This window comes from Lytechinus variegatus, chromosome 2 (assembly GCF_018143015.1).
Source record: "Lytechinus variegatus isolate NC3 chromosome 2, Lvar_3.0, whole genome shotgun sequence".
NCBI classification, from domain to species: domain Eukaryota; kingdom Metazoa; phylum Echinodermata; class Echinoidea; order Temnopleuroida; family Toxopneustidae; genus Lytechinus; species Lytechinus variegatus.
In genome coordinates this window covers 81,285,067-81,310,565 of record NC_054741.1, presented here as the reverse complement: position 1 = coordinate 81,310,565, position 25,499 = coordinate 81,285,067, and the positions used below count along the sequence as shown (strand labels likewise).

The 25,499-nt window shown below is 34.8% G+C and overlaps 1 protein-coding gene across 3 annotated transcripts in view; it reads left to right on the top strand.

Moving 5' to 3' along the window:
- Window positions 1-25,499, top strand: part of LOC121409235 (protein retinal degeneration B-like) — a 75,223-nt gene that overhangs the window by 30,711 nt on the left and 19,013 nt on the right. For all 3 annotated transcript variants that reach the window (XM_041601103.1, XM_041601102.1, XM_041601104.1), the window contains 6 exons: window positions 5,847-5,979; window positions 9,374-9,577; window positions 10,922-11,170; window positions 15,405-15,582; window positions 16,698-16,924; window positions 23,141-23,239. In XM_041601103.1, the coding sequence (XP_041457037.1) occupies window positions 5,847-5,979; window positions 9,374-9,577; window positions 10,922-11,170; window positions 15,405-15,582; window positions 16,698-16,924; window positions 23,141-23,239 (1,090 nt within the window). The remainder of the gene's footprint in view (window positions 1-5,846; window positions 5,980-9,373; window positions 9,578-10,921; window positions 11,171-15,404; window positions 15,583-16,697; window positions 16,925-23,140; window positions 23,240-25,499) is intronic.

Here is a 25,499-nt window from a genome sequence, read left to right as displayed (position 1 = left end):
GTGGACACTATGCCTGTCCATTGATTTTCAAAAAGGACTTCACATTACCCTATTAAACAAATATTTTGTCATATTTTCCCCACTCTAAATAATATAAGCTAATCTGCTTTTATTTTAGAGTGAAATAAATATGTACCCTTTTCACCATGAACCATGCTCACAAGGCTGTTCAAAAGTATCCTTTTCATGGTTTTCACATTTTTAAACTACCCATTTAAATGAGGTTTTGTCGTAGACATGAGGTTTGTAACAAGAGATTTCTGCATTTTTATCATCATCAATTATAATTCTGATTCAATTATCAAAATTATTTGAAATCAATTGCTTGTTTTCATTTGTGATTTCTTTCTGGAATATGACTTGCATTTACAGCATGTAATTTTTTAAATGATCTTTCAGGTATGATATTTGTGGAGGTGGATGATGGATTGATTTATGTAAGGTTAGTCAGAGGAGCTGGTAGATAGAAACAAAACTAGATACTGATCTGCGTAGGCGTTAATGATAAAGAGTGGTCTCAAATGTTTTTTTGTGAGTTTTCAAATACCATTCAAAGAAGTGTTTAGCAATTGATGTACAATAAACTAATTATTTACAATCCCGGCTTTTATCATGGACAAATAAATAGTATGTCTACGCATATTCTGGAAAAACAAAACTTTCATTGTCAGAAAATGAATAAGCACCCAATATATATTTCGCCATGCGTTTCAAGTTGGGCCCGCAAATAGGTGGTATCGTTACATTGGCACGACAAGCACAGAAATAATTAATGGTATAAAACTTGAAATACATGTGCTACATGGGTATATTTGGTATCATATTAAAGGGAATCTTTATACCAATTACTTGAAAGAAAAAGAAAAACTTGAAATTACTTCATTTACCAGTAATTAGCAATTATGTAACATCAATTGGCCATTTTTGCATGGTGGTAGACGAGGGGAGCATGACGAGGGGAGCATAAATTTTCATTTCATGAAGAAACTAAATGTGTAACATCACAGTAACCTAAAAATGTAATAGTTTTGGGGCTCACTGGCTTATTCTTCAATCATAAGTGGGTCAAATTTGAACTTTTAAGTTTAAAGGATACCTAATTAAGCTAATTATTATAATTAATTGATGTAAATCATGAAATTAACATGATTGAAATTGTGACTGTCTGGAGTATAGGAAATGAGGAGAGATAAAATACAGTTTTGGGTTACACCTTCAATAAAATTTAGAAGCTGCAAAAATTTCAAAAAGAAAAGCACAAACTAATTAAAGGCTTCAGAGATAAATCAATCTATTTTTTAATAATTATGACCTCATGGTTTCAATATTGACAGCGTAGACTGATAGTGATAACTTTGATGTGTCCGAATCTTCAGATTATTCTAGTAACATAACAGATAGCAAATACACCTTATATGCAATTTTAATTAATGAAAACTTGTTTGTTGCAATAAAGCCCTCATCTGATGCTATTTACCTTTTTTCTTAATGTAACATCACACTGCATCTATAAATCAGTAGATGACACATATTTGGCGGGCACAAAAGTGTTAAGAGAATATGTTTCCAAATTATAATAAAAATTAACAAAAAACTACTTGAGAATGAAACTGGTACATACAAAGATTAAACTAAATAAAACAGAGGCAAATGTACCCATAGAATATGTTCTGTGCATTGACATTCAAATGACCCAGTACCATGAGTACCAAGAGACCACCATGTCCTGCAGAATGTTGAGCAAGAGTGTATATTTGAAATATAACACTCTAAAATAACATTAAGTATTTTGCCAGGTGTCTGTACATATTTATAACATGTTAGTTGTTTTTGTTCACACTAAGTTATAAGCTAAAGCAGTAATGAGAACTTTTCATTATGCATTCACATTTTTCCTATATTTATATGTTAAACCTGGCTCTCAGTTGTCAACCTGTGGTCCATCGGTCTTTGAGCCAAGAGGTGACAAATCCCACGTTTTGAGTCAAATGAAATCATTTTTTATTCATAATAACCACAGTAAATATATCATAATATGCTGGTTAGTGTTTGCAAGTGTATTTATGCAACTAAAGGCAAGACTAATTAAGATTTTAGGGGTAAATCAAGCATTGATACATATTTACCCGAAAAATTGTGATGTGAAATTTGGTCTTGAAAGATGATTGCGCCCAGTTATTTTGGTAGAGTTATCCCCAACAAGTTATATATCACTGGAAAGGTCTCACCCCAAAGAGTAAAAATATGCATGTTATTTCCCTATAGGGTGTTAAGTTTATCTGATTCTCAGATTTATTGGGAAGTATGTTTTTTTCACAGTTTTCCACATATTTTGACCTTTAACTTTTTTTGACATTACCCTATGCCTTTTCTGACTGCATTTTTGAATTCCTCAGACAATTTCCTTTCAGAATATATATACTTTTATGGGTATAGGATGTCAAACATACGAAAAAAATGCAATTGTATAAAATGGTGCGATTTTGGAGGAAAATTTGAGTTGTAACGGAAATGGGCCCAACTCAAAACGCATGGCCATATACATGTGCATGTAGTTTTTGTAGGGTACATTTCTTTATCAAATATAACCATTTTAAGGCAAAAAAGAAAGATTTGTAATTGTAGGTCACTTGCATATTTTACTGTTGATGTTGATGCTTAGAACAGGATATTTAATGCTTCATCTTCACAGTGTTAATAAAAACTAATTCAATTTTGGGAATGCAGATTATATTTTGCAGAGGTACCTATAAAACCTAATGGTAAAATTTTTTGCAATTTTTATGCACAGAAGTGCTCCTAGATTAATACCCCTTTCACGCTGCCCTCTTCATTTTTTCGCCCGCAAAGTTTGCCGGCAAACTTCTCCTTGCGAAAGGGTACATTTTTTTCTCCGCCTCGCATTCCTCACTTCACCGGCGAAGAAAAAAAGGTGCCCTTTCGCACTGACATTTCTTCCCCGGCGAAAGTCAACGGGCGAAAGAACGGACGAAAGAAAATTATAAACATTACTTCTTACCTATTTCAAAAAGGTATGAAAATTAATTAGAACATATTTTGGAAGTATTACGAGAAAAACAAACAATATCACCTTGTTTTTATATTTTAGTGTATTTTATACATGTAAAAAGTGCTTTTTAATAATCCTTTGTTTTGTTTGTTTCTACACTGTACCAATCACTCTACAGCGATGTTGATCATGGTAGTGAAATTGAAGAAGAGAGAGTGTGACCATTTGTGACAATGTTCATTTAGTAATAGTTATGTGGTTGGCTAAAAGCTGTGTAAAATTTAATTGTGTGTCATTTTGAAAGAAATTCTAATCATCTCTATATTTAAACACAGTCCGAGTGCATAGTTCATTTTATGTTATGTTTACAGTCTCATACTTGTAGTTTGAAATAGGTTCATTCATGAATAACTCCAGGCTTTGGAAGAGAGAGCAGAAATCTTTATACAACAATATGTCACTTTGCAACATATTGATATTTCAATTGAAAAACATTTTTGTTGTGTGTGTGTCAAAAATTTAGGAAAAAGATTCATACATCAAAATTTTTCTTAATTGATGGAGAGAGGATGTTTTGTTCTCAATTCTTTTTTTCATGTTTTTATAAGACTTCATTGCACACATTCAAACTTTACTCTCCAATTGAATACAGTTCATTGCAAAATGTCTTATTTCATGGGAATATTGCTCATTGACAAGTGTACATATTTGAGTTTCAATCATTGTGAAAATTTGAATTTCTATGATTCTTGCGCATGGAAAAATGCAAAAATATGGCAACTCATAAATATGCTAAAATAGAAAGAAAAATCATTATAAAGCCTTGGCATTTGAGTCACATCTTTGTTTGTATCACTGCATCAATATGGAGCCCTGCAACAGAATAGGTACATGTAGCAGTAAACATGTAAGCAAATGTGCTTTATAAGGAAACACAGGTCTGGCACTGTAACAAACAGCATGTAAAAATAGTTCTTGCAGCTTTAAACAAGGTTAGGTGTAACATTACCTTCATTCATGTTAACAAGAACGAGATCTAGAAAGAGGTTATTTTACCTTGTGCATTGTTAACACAGTATAAACAAATATAGCAATTCTAAAATAGTGAGCCACTAGTGCAAGGGGATGCGCTTTTTAGGGTATGCCTAATGTGATGTTGTACGAGAAGGCCAAAAGTTACTCTTTTCTTGCTCCAACTCCAAGAATGGAATTATTTCATTGGAAAGGAGAGTGATTTTTTTTTCTTTTCTATCATTTGTAAGATGTCATATCGGGGGCGGGGTTGAAGCGTAGGCGACCCACTCCCCTTATTTTGGCACCATAAATGGTTTTAAAAAATATAAAAGGGAAGGAGAGAAGAAAGAAAAGTGAATAAGATAAAGTGAATGGATGAATTGGAAAATAGAAAATCTTTGCCGTCACTGAATTGAATTTTCCTTGCCTTCGCATTACCTGTTGAATGAGATAGAGGATTAAATGATTGATGATTCCCTCAGTCTTGAATACTAATAGAAGAGTGTACCAAATATTTTTAGTAAATATTACCTGACAGTTCCATGAATCTATAAGAAATTATGAAATAAAGAACTTCAACCGTGATCAACCTTTGCCATATGCTATTGGTCCCATCTTATAAATTGATATATGAACATGTTGTTCAATTGAGTTGGCGACTATTATGTGCATAATTTCTGTATTGGGGCTGCTCATTAGATCATGTAATTACAATTTGAGTTTATTTATAGACGTGGGTGATTTGCAGACATGATGGTTGGTAGGGAGTATGTACATGTAAGACTTGTTTATCTCTCTTCCATCTCCCTGTCTTTTTCCTTTTTTCTCTCAGAGGCATTGTTTAGCTTGTCTATTTCAAATGTTGACCTTTATTTTATTCATTTATTAGTCATTCTCTCTGTCTGTTTACATGTAAGTAATACCCCTTTCATAAACCCAATTATGCGGCTAATAGCAGCATAATTTGGTCGTAAAATCGGAGGAGGACCAGAGTTATCCGCATTATTTTGATGCTGCAATTATCCGCAAAATAGCGGCATCGGGACCAGATTTGGACTTTATGAACGCATTTCCAAATAATGTGGATAATTGCCATGGTGCGGTCACATGGTCTCCCTTTTCCAACACAACCGCATCGGTGGGGGCGTGTGCAGTTGACGATTATCCGCCTTTTTCAGGATGGGCGCTCGTAAAAAAAGTGTGGATTATTTTCGGAGTTTGTAAACGCAATTTTTATTGAATTATCCGCATTACTCTTAGGCAGCTAATTGGAGGATGGGTTTATGAAAGGGGTATAATAAGAGTATTGAAATGAGAGATGGAGGTTATGTATTACTCCTAGTATTCAATTAAGAAACAGATAGCATCATCTTTAAGCTGTCTCCCCCATGGAAATACCTGAGCACCTTGCCTACACTATGGGCATTTTTTCAATTTGTGTGAAAGGGCAAGTTCACGCAAACAAAATTTTTGCGCAATAAAAAGAGAAAAATCTGAGAAGTATCATAGAAAATAATCATCAGAATCAGATGTGACGTAGCAAACTAAATAAGGTTTGCTTAATTTCATGAAAAAGTGGTAAGTACCACCACTCAGGCTTTATGCAAATGAGAAAGCCGATGATGTCATACTCACTGTTTCTCTTCAGTGGAACTTTTTTGGGGATGGACTTGACCTTTAAATTTAAACTGGGAAGATTCAACTTATGAAACATTGAAGTTTGCTCTGTTTGATTTCTTCCTTTTCTGCATTACAGTTGATCAAAATAATTCAGGTTACTAAATGCTTAATCTTTCTTTTTAAAATTTAATTATTTTTGTAGAAAAAGTCTCGGCAGGAGAGCAAAGGAGCAGGTAGTGGAGTGGAGATACTCATAAACCAACCCTATGAAGATGGCCCAGGAGGGACCGGGCAATACACACATAAAGTGTATCACATAGGTAGTCATTTACCAGGTAAGGAACAAGAGGGAGGTGATGGAGTGGGTAGGAGCAGGAGGAGGAGTGGGGGGGGTAGTTGAGAGCAGAAGGGTAGGAGAAGGTGGGGGGGAGGTATAGTTGAATGTGCAGAATGTTTTTGAGGAGCTGGACATTAAAATAATAATACAAAGTTCCTGTAAGAGCATATTATATTATGATTATAACATCCATATGCGCTCACAAAGGACTTGGATATTATTACCCCGGCTTTAGCTTGGCGTCCATAATTACTTACAACACACGTATATCAATTACGAAATTTCTACCTGGGTCAAGTGCAGCACAATATGGATAAATTCCTTGCTGAAGGAAAATATGCCATGACTGGGATTTGAACCCACGGCCCTCTGTTTCAAAGTCTGGAGAGTAATCCACTGGGCCACACCATACCGCTTCACAAATTTCTGAATAAAGTGTATCACATAGGCCTACTGATGGTACTCATTGAGAAGGAGAGAGGGGGAGTAGGGAGAAGGAGAGGGTGGAGCAGAAGGGTAAGAGAGGTATTGCATGGGAGAAGGAAGGGGGTTGGGAGCAGCAGGAGGGGGGTTGATTTTTGGAGAAAGAAAAGGGACTGGGGGTAGATAAGCAAATGGGGAGAAGAGGAATTCATAAGGAGGAGGGAAGATTTTTTTTTATAATGTGGAGATTATTCTAGAGCCTGGGTTCTGAATCTATGGCCTATGTGCTGATGTCACCCATGAGACATTTTGGTGCAGCCCGCCAAAAACAAAATGGTCATCACTGAGTATCATCTAGCCTAGATGGAGACTGCAATTTTTATCTAAGTTGCCTTTACAATTCTGATGCTGCTTCGCAAAAATGTCTGCAACAGTCTGATTCAGAAGAAATCAAAGATATTCAGAAAGGATAATATAATCTTTTGTACATAAATTCATTATTTGAAAATAGGAAAGCAGTTCCATGACATGAACTTCTGCTCACACAAAACTTGTTTACATGCTAAGATATGCATTTTCTTTGTCAGCTTATTGTCATATTGGAACAGAACTAAACCAACAATTTATCACCTTGGGTAACACATACACTTAAAGCAACATTAATTATGAGGTAATGATTTAGTGTCAGGAAAGCAGTTCCATGACATGAACTTTTGCTCACACAAAACTTGTTTACATGCTAAGATATGCATTTTCTTTGTCAGCTTATTGTCATATTGGAACAGAACTAAACCAACAATTTATCACCTTGGGTAACACATACACTTAAAGCAACATTAATTATGAGGTAATGATTTAGTGTCAGGTACGTTTGCAGTGATATGAATCGGATACATTCTATTTCATTAGTATGTAGCTCTGATTCAGTTTATGTAGTTTTTTTCTTAGTATAGAATAAAGGTTTTATTTTTGTAGCTTCCTCCCATGCTATCTTGTCAGATATTTAGGGATGTTTTACTGACAAGGAGCCCGGGGAGTAGTCATGTGGAGCACTTTAGAGGCAGCCTATAGACTCATCTGTTCAAACAAATTTCCTCAGTCTGACCTTTTCTCAAGTGCCAGAAGCTCAGAATTTCCTCACATAACAGGTTTAGCAAAAAGCTTCTATGAGAAGAAATATGACCAGATTCGGCAAAACAAGGCTCTTGCATCCAGCAAATTAAGGCTGATTTTTCACACTATTAAAGTGAAGTGAAATCAAATCAAAATGAACATTGGGGTAAAACCAGGGGTGTGAGAGTTCAGATTTTTATCTGATTTTTTTCTTTTGATTTTCAGCTGAATTTCAGCTTATATTTGGCTTTCCTTTGTACAAAAAAAGTATGGGAGCTCTTTCTATTTCATACCTTTTCAATACTCTTCAGCTTTTTTCAGATCTTTTCATTTGTGACCACTCACACCCCTGGGTAAAACTGATTCAAAATATTGTCAAATTGTCTGAATTCCAGCCTAAGAATCTTGCAAGTGATTAGCCTACAATCTGATATTGATAATGATAATATCAACAATTGTATAGCACTTAATATGATATAAGTGCTGCCGTCTATTACTCCAGCTTTCTGGTGACCATATGTTTCAGTACAGCACAGCAGACACTTATACAGGCAACTCACTACACAGGTGTTACAACACTCAGATTTATATTGGTTGTCAATGACTTTTTTAGCAGGACCAATGCACAAACCTCTATATTTATCCAATGTATATAATATGTTAGTGATCTCTTAATATATCTTGCTCAAATAATCATCACCTGCTTTTTGAATTGATAAATGAACATTACCATTGTTGTAATTATCATGCCAACCAGCTGACAAATTATTTCAATATATCCAAGATGCCATCTCTCAATCCACCGAATCTTTATCTTTTAAGTAAAAATAGATCAACATTGGCACATTTATTATTTTACAATGTTAATCTTTTAAAAAAAGTGATACCTGTTTTAATAAATGAACTTTTGATGAAGAGGATTTATTTTTTAGTTGAGACATTCCTGACAGTAGGTGAATGGAACATTTCTGAATATATTGTAAAGGATTTTACAGAAATTTTAGAAATTCAGTTCTTAGAAAAACTTCTTTAGATTTTATCAGTTTTAAAAAAGCTTTTCTGGCATGTTTCATAAACTTTTGACTATTGTAACTTTGCAATTATGGTAATTAATCATGGAAGCATTGATTTTGATTGGCTTTTGAGCCACGTTACCATGGTAGTTGCCTTAAGTTACTATTGTTGTAACTCGTTATGGTCCTAGTTTGGTTCATTTTATACACTCCGTACAAAAATGTCAATAGTATTACCCATTTTGATAAAAAAACAAAATCGAGATTGTTTTCGTTCATTTAGTCATAAATGAATTTCTCTATGGATTTTGTGAGATAATCAGTCTGATTGAATTATGTACATGACACTGCTATATGGACTGATGTGAGACAGGACTCCCCTGAGATTTATGTTATGATGACATCATAATGTAAACATGGAGTAGTGGAATGTGATGTCATAAAGTACTCTCCATGGTACGCTGAACTTCTGAAGTAGCAGGATGGCATTAAAATGCAATATTTGTCATTCAAGGGAAAAATTTATAAGATGATGTTGTAGAAAGGGGCTACATGAGATGTGAAGACATTGTTATTATTACAAAGTTTGAATAAGTAAGCGTATTGCATGCATTTTACTTGTTTCATCTATTGAATAAATTTTGGAGTTCACATTACCCTATATTTTTTTAATGAGTTACCAAAAAGATATCAAACAAATCAAAGAATTTTCATGTCTTTAATTTCATTTTGTTTCTTGATTTCTATATCATATTTTTCAAGATTAATTTGAAATGATTAATAAGATTTTTGTAGTGGATTTTGTGAATCATCGCACATCTTATCAATGTTTTTTTTTTCCAGGTTGGTTTCGTGCAATATTACCGAAAACGGCATTACGGGTTGAAGAAGAGTCATGGAATGCTTACCCTTATACGAAGACACGTTACACGTGTCCTTTTATTGAGAAATTTTCCTTAGAAGTAGAAACGAAGTACTTACCAGATGCGGGTCATCAGGATAATGTTTTTAATTTGTCCAGTGCAGAAGCTAAAAGTAGATATATAGGTGAGTGGGCTGTTTCATAATTTTCTTTATGATTTATACATTGCTAAACACATGTACCCCCGCCAAATTAAGTGTAATAGGGATGTAGGAATCAGCATTAAGTTGGATGGTCAGAGGCGGTTGGTCAGGCAGTCTGAACATTGCAAATCTTGTAGATCAAACTACTTTCTCTATTTTTGCCCATGTGGACTTACTGCAGGCATTGGTCATGGAGTTAATTCATGCAAAAGATATTTTTAATGTGTCAAGCATAGTTTTGCAATGATAATGGCATGTTTTGGTAATAAATCAGGAATAAATTAGAAATCAAATTTCTTCCTTAATTAATAGTAAAGGTGTGCTCCAGGCTGAAAATAGTATGTTTTGAATAGATACAGGAAAATCAGACAAACCATACAAATTTGATCAGAATCGGACAATGACTAACAAAGTTATGGCAAGTTTGATTTTATACTATTCCATTGAAACAGTTCTAGGCATGTCTTCATGAATATTAAATGAGCAAACTGATGATCACCACTCGTTCTTTTTTATTATATTATATGAAATTAGGTTTATTTAATTTTTTTCCTCCAAGAACTAAAAATTTGGATTAACAACTCAATAGTGCATTAAATATTTATTGTTATGAAGACATTCCATTCACACATGCATGAACAAATGAAACATGGGTATATCCCATTTATTGACGGTAAATAATTATGATTTCATGTAATATTATAAGAAAAAGGAAAGTAGGTATGTGACATTATCAGCCCATCTAATGAATATTAATGACGATGTCCATACAACTATTTTCGCAAAATATTGCAAAACTTTGAAATTCAATAACTTTGTTATTTGATATCATATTTTGACGAAATTTTCAGCATTTTGCTCTGTGAATTTTACTTTATTTATTTAGCTATATTTGTCCCAGCCCAGAGCATCTAATGCTCATGAGATTTGGCTCATACATTGGTATTGGAATGAAGACATACACAGCGTTGATTTTTTAAAATATAATTCATTACTGTGTTGCCATGGTAATGGTATATATATTGTATTTTGTTTTCATGATAGTGCAGAGGAATTCATTTCATTCAGTTATATAAATATATATTGTTTATCTTTATTTTTTATTCAAATGCTTCCTTATTATTATTTTATTGATGAGACTACACTTTTGAAAGAAGTAAAGAATTTTTGTCATCTCGACTTTCATTTTACAGTAGAGTGTGGTACATGGATATTATGATTGAGATAACAAAAGAAATGAGCAATAAAATATAATTCCTTGAAAAGAAAATTACATTTTGCAGAATGATGAAGCAATGACATCACTCTGTCTGATTTTTCCTCCAGATTTAATTGACTTTGTGAATGACCCCATTAGTAGCGGGGACTATGTCAAAGAGGATGACCCTCGCACCTTCCAGTCCAAGAAAACCGGGCGGGGCCCCCTCAACGATGACTGGAGGGAGGTGGATGAGTTGGATGAGTTCTTGCCCAAGTATGGTTGTACAGATGTCATGTGCGCCTACAAGCTTTGCAGGGTTGAATTCAGGTACTGGGGTATGCAGAATAGGATAGAGAAGTTCATCCATGATGTTGGTGAGTTCAAGGCTCTCAGTTTATCTCATTTTTATTTTTTTTATTTTCTACTTTTTAAGACTCTCACAAGTATTTCTATTATACCTTAGATATAGTGTAAATATGGTAAAGAAGTAGTATGAATTCCTTGCTCATATACATTTTAATAGCCATGATCCCTGCATTTATGCTTTCATTACCTGTCTATGACACATCTACTGATATTTTGGTAGTGATCTTTTTAATTTTGTGAAATATATACACTTCTATGTTACACTTCTTATTGGGCTGTCTGAATCTTTGCTTTGCAATAGAAAGATATCTACATGTATATAGAAAGATGGGATCATGATGGAGAGAAATTAAAGAGGGAAAGAGACAGACCCAGAGAGAGAGAGAAAGAGAAACAGAGAACAACAGACAGACTGGTAAACAGAGAGAGGTGAAGAAGAGAGGGAGAGAGAGAAAAAAAGACAAACAGACATGCAAAGAGGGTTGAGAGACAAAGAAGGACATGGAATGATGTAAGGAAGATATTCTTAATGATTTGAATAAGATAGAGTTTCAATTAGAATAGAAGGTAATCTAACCCTATCACCTGCCTGTCAGTATTTATATATCACATCGTCCTTGTTATTGAAAGACAACGGATGAAATGGCATTAAATCACATACTTGTACTGTTCAGATTCAGTTTGATTTATTGTACATTCATAAGAAAACGTCAGGGGGGGGGAATTCCTTGTGAACAAGGATTTTTCAATTCCTTACCTCTGCACCCATATTACACCCCTCCCCCCTTCTTCCTGACCCACTTTACCCATCTTCTCTTTGGAATCTTGTTTTGTTGCCATGATGAGCTCTTCAAGTTCAAGTACTACCGCAGGAATGTAGGTCAGGTTAAAATAAAATGGGAATTATTCCCTTTTCACACCCCTGTCTGCACCCTACACCCACTTTTCCTTTCTTATAATGCGTCCTTCACCTACTCATATTGACCATCATTTCCACAAATTGTCGTTACGATTCCCTGCAATTTTTGTCTCACCTGCATAGCAGAGTGAGACTATAGGCGCCGCTTTTCCGACGGCGGCGGCGTCAACATCAAATCTTAACCTGAGGTTAAGTTTTTGAAATGACATCATAACTTAGAAAGTATATGGACCTAGTTCATGAAACTTGGCCATAAGGTTGATCAAGTATTACTGAACATCCTATTAGAGTTTCATGTCACATGACCAAGGTCAAAGGTCATTTAGGGTCAATGAACTTAGACCATGTTGGAGGAATCAACATCGAAATCTTAACCTGAGGTTAAGTTTTTGAAATGTCATCATAACTTAGAAAATATATGGACCTAGTTCATGAAACTTGGACATAAGGTTAATCAATTATCACTGAACATCCTGCGTGAGTTTTATGTCACATGACCAAGGTCAAAGGTCATTTAGGGTCAATGAACTTTGGCTGAATTGGGGGTATCTGTTGAATTCCCATCATAACTTTGAAAATTTATGGATCTGATTCATGAAACATGGACATAATAGTAATCAAGCATCACTGAACATTTTGTGCAAGTTTCAGGTCTCATGATTAAGGTCAAAGGTCATTTAGGGTCAATGAACTTTGGCCGATTTGGGGGTATCTGTTGAATTACCATCATAACTTTGAAAGTTTATTGTTCTAGTTCGTTAAACTTAAACATTAGAGTAATCAAGTAACACTGAACATCCTGTGCGCATTTCAGGTCACATGACCAAGGTCAAAGGTCAATGAACTTTGGCCGAATTGGGTGTATCTGTTGAATTACCATCATAACTTTGAAAGTTTATGGATCTGATTCATGAATCTTGGACATAAGAGTAATCAAGTATCACTGAACATCCTGTGCGAGTTTCAAGTCACATGATCAAGGTCAAAGGTCATGTAAGGCCAATGAACTTTGGCCATGTTGGGTTTTTTTGTTGAATAACCATCATATCTCTGTAGGTTTATTGGTCTAGTTCATAAAAAGTGGACATAAGAGTAACCATGTATCACTGAACATCTTGTGCGAGTTAGAGTAGTTTTCAAAGTCAGCACTGCTGCTATATTGAACCGCGTGATGCAGGTGAGACGGCCAGAGGCATTCCACTTGTTATTCAATTTATTTCTCCTTCCTGAAACCTTCTTTCAGTTTATCACTCTGTTTTCTTTATTTCCACGATTAACACCCAGTGACTCTTGCTATCTGGGCTGAATCCAGGATTAACAGGGGACACTTAAAAGATATTGACAAGATATAGTTGGGGGAGCCTTCTTGGATTGACACATGCTTACATCTCCTGTCATGTTCATAATTTTCCTTTACCACATTTTATTTCTAGCCTACCATCCTTCCCCTTCTTTCCAGTCTATCTGTAAGGGATTGATAAAGTATTAAAAAACCTTCTCTTCATCGCCTGTTGACATCTGTCAGACAATGCACTCCAGGCATATCAGACTAACATGATTAAAACTATCCAGTATCGAACCAGTGAAAATATTCTTCCTCTGTGTCTCTCTGTTTTGATATAATTTCTGTTTCTTCTACTCCGTGTCATTTTTTTTTTATTCATCATTGATATCACATGAAAATATGTATGGGGAAATCCCTTGCACATTACAAGAGTAATAACCAAGAGGACTATGATATACAATTAGTTATTGAAAGTCAATTTCATATCAGGTGTGATCCAATATTTGGAAATTGGTATATGAATATTGGAGAAAAGGAACTACGATGTGGGAATAAAACAGATTGAATCACTTAAGATGAAACAAGGGAGGCGCGACAGCTCAGTAGGTAGAGCAGGGGTTTCGGATTCCGGTGACCCGGGTTTGATTCCCAAGTGGTGCGCTAGTACCCTTAAAGGCATTTATCTTCATTACCAGGTTCCTTGGAGAGGACCTTAAGCCATTGGTCCCCTGGTTGCTTGCTCACATGCATTCGTGCTTTCTTAGCAGTTCAATCAAATTTAAAGTAAAAAGTAAAAATCATACCGTTTGCTGCCGTTAGTTCTGCCTACATATTGTAAGTTGTTATTTGTCATTTGAATAATGTGCTTGCTATTCTTTAACATTCTGATTATTCCTCCCATGTATTCCTATTGTACCTTCCATTTGAATTGAAAGTACATGTATGTTTTTATCAAGATGTAAGGAAATAAAGAGGCTTGAATTTGAAGGTATTAAAACAAGCATTAATGTTGAGGGTTTGAATAAAGGTTTTGCTGAAAAAGGAATATTCACGCTAAAAATCCCTGTGTTTGAAAAGGCATTGATCATTTTGTATTTTGTGCTGGCTAAGGTCCCATTCTCAGTATATTTTCTTGAATTAGTTTCCCTTAAACCAGCTTAGAAAACCAGTTTTATGATCGCTTTTGCTAGCATTATCAGTATCTCCTGAACTGGTTTCTGGGACCACTTCACGAATAGTAGTCTTGTTGCTATGTCTCGGTGGAGTCACATGTTTTGTGCAAAATTTAAAACAAGAGCATAGACATTCTACACACACAGTGTGTCCTGAGTAGTCTACCCAACATGCACACTCTCCCGTACTTCTTGTGAAGGTGGCTTCCTGAAAACAGTTGTGTCCCCACCTATGCTTAAACCAGTTTAACGAGTCAAAGCGGTCTTGAAAACCACATGCGAGGTGGTTTGGTAAACCACTTTTAAGATCACTTTCAAGACCGCTTTGAGTGTTCCCATAACACATAATAACTAGTTTCCACTAAACTAGTTTTAAGGATATATGAGAACGGGGTCTAAATAGTCATTTGTCCCTTCAAACTAACTGCCCTCAGAGAATGTGGCCAGAAACTTGATTATCGAACTTTAATTACAGTAATGTAAACAAGTCTTGCTGTTTCGCTCCCTCTGCTCTCTCTTATTCACTCATTTGTCTTCTTTCCTTTCTCTCTGTGTCTCACTTGTATCTTCCTCTATCTTCTCTCCCTCTCTCCTGATGTCTGCCCTTTTTCTTCTCCTCACTTTCTCTTACCTTCCCTCTCCTACCCTCCCCTATATCTTTTCTTCACCTTTCTCTTTCTCTTGTGCCTTATTTTCTTTTTCTTCTGTCTACCTCTCATCCTATATCTTTTCTTCTCTTATCTGTTGATTCCAATCTATCGCCTTCCCTCTCTCTCCTATTCCCCATCCTCGTCTCCCATCCTCTGTTGCTTATTCTTGTCTACCTTCATTTCTCCCACCTCTTTCCCTCTTTTGGACCCTCACAGCTCTGAAGAAGACAATGTTTTTAGCTCATCGTCAGGCTTGGTGTTGGCAGGATGAGTGGTATGGTTTGTGTATAGATGATATTAGAGAGCTTGAGAGAGAAGCAGCTCAGGAGCTTCAAGAGCGTATGGCAGAAGCTCACATGGATGAAGAGATCCCTGTACAGAACGTTCTCAACAGGTATCAACTTTTAATACTTTTTTCTTTAAATTTGAAAAGGCCTGTTCACTGATTCAGATTTATCTATGTTTTTTTCCAAGGAATCTTGTAAAAAAGGTATTCCTTTCAACTGTTAGTAATTATATCAACTCAAAACTTTGAATTTGATTTGCGTAAGTTGTTGTGTGACAAGCCATTTGCAGGCTGTCTGGTTTGAAGAACAACTTTCATTAAGAACGGTAGGTATAAATCATAATATTTGTTTAACACGGTTAGTTTGATGCAGAATAAACAAAATAAAATTGATCAGAATTGACCATGGTAGAGTAAATTTGAAAAAGGTAATAAATTTATTCTAAAAAGTATTATGTAAAAAAACTTTTTTAAGAACAAATCCACCCCAATAAAAGTTTAAGTTGAATAAAAAGAGAAAAATCCAACAAGCATAACCCCAAAATTTCATCAAAATCGGATGTAAAATAAAGTAATGAGATTTTTAACTTTTGCTTAATTTCACAAGACAGTTATATTCACATCCTCGTCAGTATGCAAATGAGGGGACTGATAACATCACTCACTCATTTTTAAGCATTGATTATAGTTATGGAGATGTATTGAAAATGATAATACTATGAAGGTCAGAATCATCTTATACTTGTAACTAGTTTATACAATTGTGCTTTGACTAACCTTTAAATTCCACAAGTGAAGAGGATGATGTTTGAATTCTTGTTGCTGACGTAACTTGGTATTATAGAGTTCCAAACTGCATTATTCATGCCCTGATACGTACACTAGCAAACCAGAAGCATAATAGACAATACATGTTTCCCTTGTCTGGACCTGTATATTCTCGTAGTGTTATGTACTTCTTACCATCCCGATATCAAGTATTTGTAGATTTTGTTGAATTGGTTGATTTTGTCAATCGGATAACACTGAAGATTGATTGGTTTTGTTTTAATTTTCTCTCATGAGCGTGGTTGCTAGTTTAGATTTTATGTTCTTTAGATCTTGCAACATGCTGTAAAAATTATAAACGATCCATGATGCAAAATCTTGATATCTTATTTGTCTTTTGAAATATATAAACCATTTTACTACCATCTCATTTACTATTTCTCTTACTCCTCCAGAATTGATAGTATGGCATCAAGAAAGCGTTTTGAGCACAGTAACGGTTCTGCGACCACTGCATCGGAATCCGAATCAGAAAGCAGACTAGATGATGGTAGATTAGATTCCGTTGGTAGCGATTTTGGACTAGAGGAAGCAGTATTTTCATCAAAAGAGAGTTCAGCTAAGAGTGCCGCTGCTAAGGCAAAGAGAAGATTATCAAGTAGATTATCATCAGAAAGTAGAGGTGAGATTCATTTTAGTATTTTTTCAAAAGAATAATTTATTAGAATTTATTTCTTGGAAATTGTTCTACATATAATTAAAGTGTGCCTCATACAGTTTTTTGGACACAGAATTGCTTGCTGAAGAGGGGGTCAAATAAAATTACCCTGATAATGCTATGAACAGGGTTTAAAGTCATTTAAAGTTCTGGTTGCCTAACTTGTCAGTAGCAATAAGTGTAAGTATAGCTGTTTAATAAGCATTGTAAGTGGGATCATGCAGAACCTGTTTTGTTGAGTAGTCATCTTGAAAATTGTTAAGAGATTTTTTCCAACTAAACAGCATTTGAAAACAAATTAACAAGCCATGCAAAAACGAAATGTGTGCACCGAATGTTTTATGCATATTTGATGAGTCAGTTTGACTTAACAACTTTTACATCTTATATTTATGCTGTAGTTTAGTTAGCATATCTTTTTTCTCTTAGTACCTGTGTCTATCTTTTTATAAATTCCTTTTGGATTACTCTTAGCTTTCAACAATTGGCACCAAAATGATACCTGTAAATCCTGTGTTCTACAGTCATCTAGCACATTAACAGTCAATTTTAGACACTGATCTTCCTGCATATTGTCCATATATCAAGAATTCAACTAAATAATACCCATTCATGTTGTTACATTGTACTATATTTTCATAGAATTATTCAGCCATGTAGAAACACCTGTGTGCAGTGTAGATTTCTAGTGAACATTCCTTCATTTATGGCGCATATATACCCAGGCAATTTGTGGTTGTGGATATGAATACACAGTCATTTACTAGAGACAAACATCAAGATGTTATATCATCTCCTCAATATTATATATCTGGAGATTGAGACATGCCTCAAGATACCTAACACATGGTGAGCACGCGGGTAGAGAGAGGCAAAATGAACATTGATGCCTTGCCGAAGGAAACAAATGCTGTGGCGGGGTTCAAATAGTCATGCAGATGGTGTTCATTATTACTTTTGGTTTGACTATAAAATGTGGAACTTAATTTAGTCTAGAAACAAAAGGTTAATATCAGAGGTCTTCATCAAACATGGTTAGAAAAGTATTGTTAGTTTGATGGTCATCAGAAATAAGTTATCTCCCCCAGTGAAAGGGTTTGTACAACATCATGTAATACCCTTTTCATAAACCTATCCTCCAATTAGCCGCCTAAGAGTAATGCGGATAATTCAATAAAAATTGCGTTCATAAACTCCGAAAATAAGCCGCATTATTTTTACGAGCGCCCGTCCTGAAAAAGGCGGATAATCGCCATGACAACTGGACACGCCCCCTCCGATGCGGTTGTGTTGGAAAAGGGTGACCTTGTGACCGCACCTTGGCAATTATCCGCATTATTTGGAAATGCGTTCATAAACTCAAAATCTTATCCCGATGCCGCTGTTATGCGGATAATAGCAGCATCAGAGTAATGCGGATAACTCTTGTCCTCCTCCAATTTTACGACCAAATTATGCTGCTATTAGCCGCCTAATTCATTTAAATTGGTTTATGAAAGGGGTATAATATAACAAGTCATTGGTCTCAGCTGAGCTCCTCTTACTCACATCCTATCACCCCCATGAGCTAGACACCTTGATAAAGGGATAATGGATGGTCCTAATATTGCTCAGTATATACTTGAGTAACCATGCAAGTAATTGAGACATGTGACAATGATGAAATATTCAGAGGAAGGCACATCCATCTCACCACCTGACAACAGCTAGTGATGTCCGGGTTCTTCCGTGCTTACTTGGGTGGTAGTGGTGGTGGGAATGCTGTCCCTATCTGCAACCTCCCCCACTTGTCCTTTGTATGTACATGAAATCTGCAGGAATGAAAAATGGGTACCTGGAAATAGTTCCTTACTAGAGATGTGAGCACTTATGTGAGGGAAAAAAGAGTAAATAGTATTGAGAATTAATAGTTAGAGTTCGAAATTATATTCCATATTAGGGAATTATTTCCCCCATGTAGTATTCCCAGCATAAGGTTTTATTCAGCCCTCAGCACATTCCTCTACACTAAGCACCCCCCCCCCCCTCTTCCATGTAACGTAAGGTTAGGAAGCAACTGGATTTAATCTTTCAGATAATCTTACATGGTTGATTGCATCAATGTCAGGTTCCTTGATGAGATCCATAATGACAATGCTAACCTGTCTGTTCTGCCATCTCCTTTTCCTCCTCATCCTAATACATGTATGTTTTCATGAAGAGCCAAGGTCGTTGGTCCAAGCTACTGGCCAAACTGACAAGGGGGATCCCATTTACCTATCATATTCACATGAGGTTGTTTGTCTTTCATTTAATGGCACATTCAACAATTTTCATGTTTACCAATCCTGCTTGTGTTTGATTACTTCCATTCATTATAGAACAAGCCACATGTGATACATTTATTTTGGTATAGAACTTCTTTTTCTATTTTGGTGTAAATCTTTTTTTTTCTTCATTCATTCATACATTTTTATATGGCATTCTTATTTTTCCTTTTTCTTTATTTCCTCCTTTGATTTTCTTTCTTTCTTTTTTGTTTGTTTCTCTTTCTCTCTCTCTCTCTTTCTTTCTTTCTTTCTTTCTTTCTTTCTTTCTCTTTCTCTGCATCTCTTTGCTCTGTTCCTATGTGTCTATTTTCAATCTCTATGCCTCATCTTTATGTTTAAGTCATTTCTCTTGCCCTATTTTCCTGCCATCTTTTTTCCCTGTAACCCTGGGATAATTGTGCTTGACGTCACTGGCTTTGTGATTGCCATGGAAACCTGACATTCAGCTAAACGACTCTTTTTTTTTCCGGTTCATATTATTGAGAATTCATCTCTCCCACCCCCTCCGGTCAACACACTCTCCTCTCATACAGTTCTGTGTTGTATGAAAACCACACTATACACATATTGCAACAACTTCAAATGCTGTCATAGTATACACTGTATATAGTGTGATGTACAGCTGCGAACTTATCTCTTCTTTACAGGCAAAACTTCAAATAATGCAGATGTATGTACAGGCAAAGATGATGATATTTTCATAGTACCTTCTGTGTATTATCATGCTGAGATTTTATATTTTTCATTTATGCATATTTTTCCCTTCATTTTATTCACCTCTGAATAAGAGAAAAGAACTGAGGTAGCAAAATGACAAATGTTCTCTTTTAAAACTACCAAGTGCTTCAACAGATGGTTTCAGTAACTTTATTTATTTCAGCTGCTCATCAATTTTCTTTGTAATAAGTTAGTAATTTGCTTTTCCGCCACCATATATGTAATTCCATATTGATTGCTAAGACTAGATTTCTTTTTTTTTGTATTTTGAAATGTACGTAGCATTAGATGTTAAATTGACCGTTGAAAGTTTCTTCATGCATATATGTTTTAATGAGAAGGGCGTGGCAGGTGTTAATTCTTAATTGCAAATAACATCTCGCTCCTCTGGACTTCTTTATAACTCAATTGGTATATTTTGGTATGGATGTATCAGGAGTATTTCATTGTAACCTACTAAAGTGAAATATTGAATGAACCTCTTTTTGCACATTGTCATTCAACCATTAAATTTCATAATCACATTGAAAATTGATTCATATAGATTTAAACTCTAATTTGTTTGTTTTAGAATGAAAAAAGAAGATAATATGATTGAAATGCTACTTGAATACATGCGTAGAATCAATGATTTGGAACTTGCATTTTTTTTTAGTGTAACTCCTGAAAAACAATAACCTCTCTATTTGAACTGTTTTTAAAATCATGTTCATCATTTGTAGCAAGAAAGAATATGATCTGAATAGCATCAAATTATCCATCATTGATATACATGTAGATGAGACATTTGATATTTCACTCATTATTTTGTATGAATTTAGTGTATTTCTGAAATATCTGGAGTATTTAAGTCCAGTGGTTAATTTGTATTAAATGTCCTGCATTCATTTTGTGTGTGTACTCCCTCAGCATTTAGCTAAAGATTTGTAGGCAAAGGAGACACCCTCATTCACTTCATGTAACACATACGTAATGACATTAATTGCCAAGGACAGGTTTTATCTGTAAGATTTCACAGTATCTTAGTTTTACCTTTGTCTTGCTAGTATAAACAAGAAACTTTAACATAGTAGCCCTTCAAAAATCAAACTTGGGTTTTAAGAATCAAATAGTAATAAATATTGATGCAATGTAAGCGTAGATACATGCGTGTACATCAAGCAAACCACCTTATTTTTCAGCTTATAGCGACATCACCTCATTGAATATACCACGGCCATTCACAATTCAACATAGTTACATGCACTGAGGTGATGTCAAAACTTAGAATATGATATAACAAATGCTATCCTTGCAGCTTTGATTACCTGATGAAGCATTGACTTACAGCTGATTAAAATCTACATAAACTATAGATGTAATATTTAACAACATTGTTTGAGAGGACACTGGAACACTTAAATTTCAACAAGCTTAAATCCTTGTTGAAGCATTTCCATTTAAGTTTCATCTTTTAAGTTTATTTTCTCAAGTCTGAAAGGGCCCATCAGTGTCAATTTCAATTTCAATAAATTATCAAAATTGCTGTGTTGACTTAGAGATGGGGAAAACAGGGAGAGTCCCCTTAAAAAACTCTGAAGTGTATCACGTTGAGATGCTTATTTTACCTCATGATACATGTATGTGATTTGCATTTATATGAGAAATAAATCTTCTAGGATGCTTGTAGTCTACTACGTGCAGAAATGAATTCACATTGATGCTAGAATTACCTGAGTCAAGGGACCGGGCTGCATTTGTGATTTCGTTATGTCATTATGCGTTACCATTGTTAGCCTAGGGGCATGTTCGTAATCCCATATTGGCCACGTCATTCATATTCTACATTAGTTACGTCTTTCATTTAGAATGTGGTGTGTTTGGCAAACAAGATTTTGAACCTAATTGATATTGTTGATAGACTAGATCCTGATTTTATCCTGGTAATATTCATCAATCAACTTGGCCCTGAAGTTAAAAGACGTGAAAGAGTTTCTCATGTCTGATCACATCTCTTGTATTATGACCAATATGGTTAGAGAACCTCTTTCATGGTCTAAACTACGCAATATTGACGATGCATTATGTTACTTTTTAATGCAGCCCTCGCAAAATGAAAAATTCATTATGCACACCTGATTTTGAGTTGGGTTTGAATATTGATAAGGTTAGTGTACATTTTGTTTCCTTACTCTCCTTGTGCTGTATATATCAGCCAGTTACGTTTTAAACACCACATTTCGGCGCCACCCCATCCCTGTATGAACGCATGCCTGGTATGAACGACTGATGTATTTTGCTCACCAGATGCAAGCTAGTGGCAGGTGCAGGCTGTGTTCGACATATCCAGTTGCATTGGAATCAAGCGGTGGCGTGGAGCATTAATATGGCTGAAACTTGAGGTTGGTAGCAGAAGAAATGCAGAAAAGTGGCCCAGATTTGACGATCTTTCTGTGAAGTGAGGAGAAGAGGATTGTTCTTAGGAGAGGAGTGTTGTAGTTTACAGTTATCCTCCTGAAGGCAATTATGCCTTGTTTATTGCAGAATACTGAATGATTCAGAACATTCAGCAGTCTGTATGTTTGTGAGCAGATATCAGCAGATATTCTTCATGTCCTGCAACATATTCAAGTGCAAAGGCACTGCAATGTGAACTTATAAGTCATATTCAATGGAGATTGAGGATTGGAGTTGATTTAGAAAAATGCATCCAGGCGACTCTTCATTGTGTAATGCATCTGGTGAATACACATTGTTTTGTATGTCGTCATTCATTTTGCCTGTATGACTTCAGTGATAGTTTTGTTGTGTTTCAAAAACGTAAGATGGTAATTACTAATGGGGATTATGATTTATCCCTCGCTATCATTATTTTCAGTGTTCTTATAGTCATCATCATTATCGTAATGATCTTAATCATCATTGTCAATCTTCATTATCTTGTCATGTTAAGCAGGGCAGGCTGGTAGAACATTTTTTAGGCTACCCTGGATGAAGTCGCTTATTCTTCTTATCATTTTTATTATTATTATCATTTTTATTATTATTGTTATTATTTTATTATTATTAGTGTTATTATTGATATCATTATTATTATTATTATCATATTATTAATATTATTATCATTGTCACACGAGTCAATAATTTTGTGTTACCTTATCTTATTTTCTATCAGGTTCTAGAGAATCCAACAGCCACACGTTAGCTCACTGGCATATGGATAGCATACAGCAGGATTCGGACAGCTCAGATGAAGAGTTCTTTGATGCAAAAGGTAAGGGGGACTTGGTCTCATAAATTTGTTATTGTGCTACTTTTTAGCCATGTCCTACTTGTCATATTCTAATTTATCTTGAATATTTTCATTTTCATTTGGTCTTTTCCCATTTGGTCTAATCTCATTTTGTCCAGTGCTCTTTTTTTCTACCTTAATTTGTTCCCATTTTTCTAATTTCTATTGTTTTTTCTAATTTCCATATCGTGTTGCTGTGCCACTTTGTAATATCCCCAATTGCCTTTAATGTGTGTCTCACTTGCCTAATCTCCATTTAGCATTGTCCTACAATCTACTCCAATTGTTTTAGCCTTGTGCTTCTAAGTCTAATCCCATTCATTCTAAATCATAAATGACAAAGAGATGAAGGATCCTTCAGTCCTGCCCCATACTGAAAATCTTGTAATTTGTATAGGTAACAAAGTTATGACATTTCAAAATTTTGCATTATTTCAGTGAAACAGCTCTGTCACTTCTATGCATGTTGTCATGAATATGACCAAGCTGATGATGTTATTCTGTTTGTATTCCTGTTTTGTATTTCATTTTACAAAATTATATCAAGTTTTTACTCCAGTATGACTACTGATTTGCTGTGTAAGATAATCATCACTAAAACTCATTATTACAGTTATCATACAATAATGTCTGTTTTCTAATTAGGCTATTTTCATATTCTCTAGGTGATGATAAATGGTTTGTGAACTAAAAGGCTACAAAACTTTTTATTTATAATGATATCAAAGAGATAGAGAGGGGAAAGGAGGATAGCATTAAAAAGAGAAAATAATCATAATTCAAATAATTTGCACAGACAATAGAGTTTAGAATTCTATATCTCTTGTTTTAAGCCATACGTGGCTATTTCGTGAGATTTTTGGTCGGGGGGGGGGCACATCTTCAATCTCCAACATTTTTTTCTTGAAATCATCTGTACTCTTTGTACATACAGATACATGGTCATTAGCTATCTATAGTAGATCTGAACTTGTGGATGTGAGGACATTTCTTATCTTTTGGTTAGTTTGTTTTTTATTCATAAATCAGTGCTTTGAGGTCAAAATGAATTCAATAAGTAGGGACAGATGATGATAGCGATTTCCTCTTGCATTCTGATATTCATTAACCCATAATTGATTGATTTCATTCATGCATTGGTGCACAAAAAATCTCCATTAGCTGTAGTAGATGTATATATATGGAATCACAGGCTCAAATGTCAACAGTTTTAGGGACAGGCAATATTTGTTTCTAGGGGCACTTTCTCTCAATGATTTTTTTAGGGTAGCAAGGCAAGTTAGAGGGGCACCAAGAAATAGGAAAGGGCACTAAAGCTTTTCCAGTATTGGATTTTTCAATACCGGTATTAATATTACATTCAATACCGTTACACCGACTAATACCATCTCTATTTCAGAGATGATTGTTTACAAGTCACAGAGGGGCACCAGTGGCGGATCTTTAATTTTCTATTGCTTTACTATTTTCAAGTTAGTTACCAAAACGAAGAATTCCAGCATTTTGTCAGCCGGGTAATTTGAGCCCTGGAATCATATTCAAAGTATGAAAATTATGTTAACTATTATTCACCAAAGTTATAAAAATGACAATTATTTCTTAATGATTACAAAGAAGTAAGCCTCTGTATAGAAATATAACAAAAAATGATAAATGTTACTGGGTTTATATTATTACATAGAATGGTTCATGAAAGCTCTATAATTTGTATTCATTAGTGCAACTGAAAATTACTGTAAAGCTTTATAACTATATTTCTACATACTATTTCAAAACTCATATGACAACAGTGATTATTTTAATAGCACTTTTCTTATCATGATTTCACAGTCAAACCTCTCAAAAATATAATTTTCAATAATATATCTAAATTAAAGCACCACAGATATTGTTAAATTAAACATTTACATCACTTTCCACTTAGAACAGATTGTAGTGTTATTTATCAAGGTTGTATCTGTTTCTGTTGCATCAGTATTTCTTCTTCCATTTGAAATTTATAAAGGAAAAGAATCACAGCCTCATATTGGCAGTGAGGTGAAAATTTCAACATTTTTTTTCAAAAAATGAAACTTAACCAATTTTAAACATTTCAGTTAATTCAAAGGGGAACAAATGCTGCAATAAAATGTCAAGGATAGGACTCACTGCCTGTGTGATAATTTTCAGTCATTGTAATAAATTGATAAATTAATTTCAATGTAATATAATCAAGCTAATGCATTATGCCCTTGTATCCCTT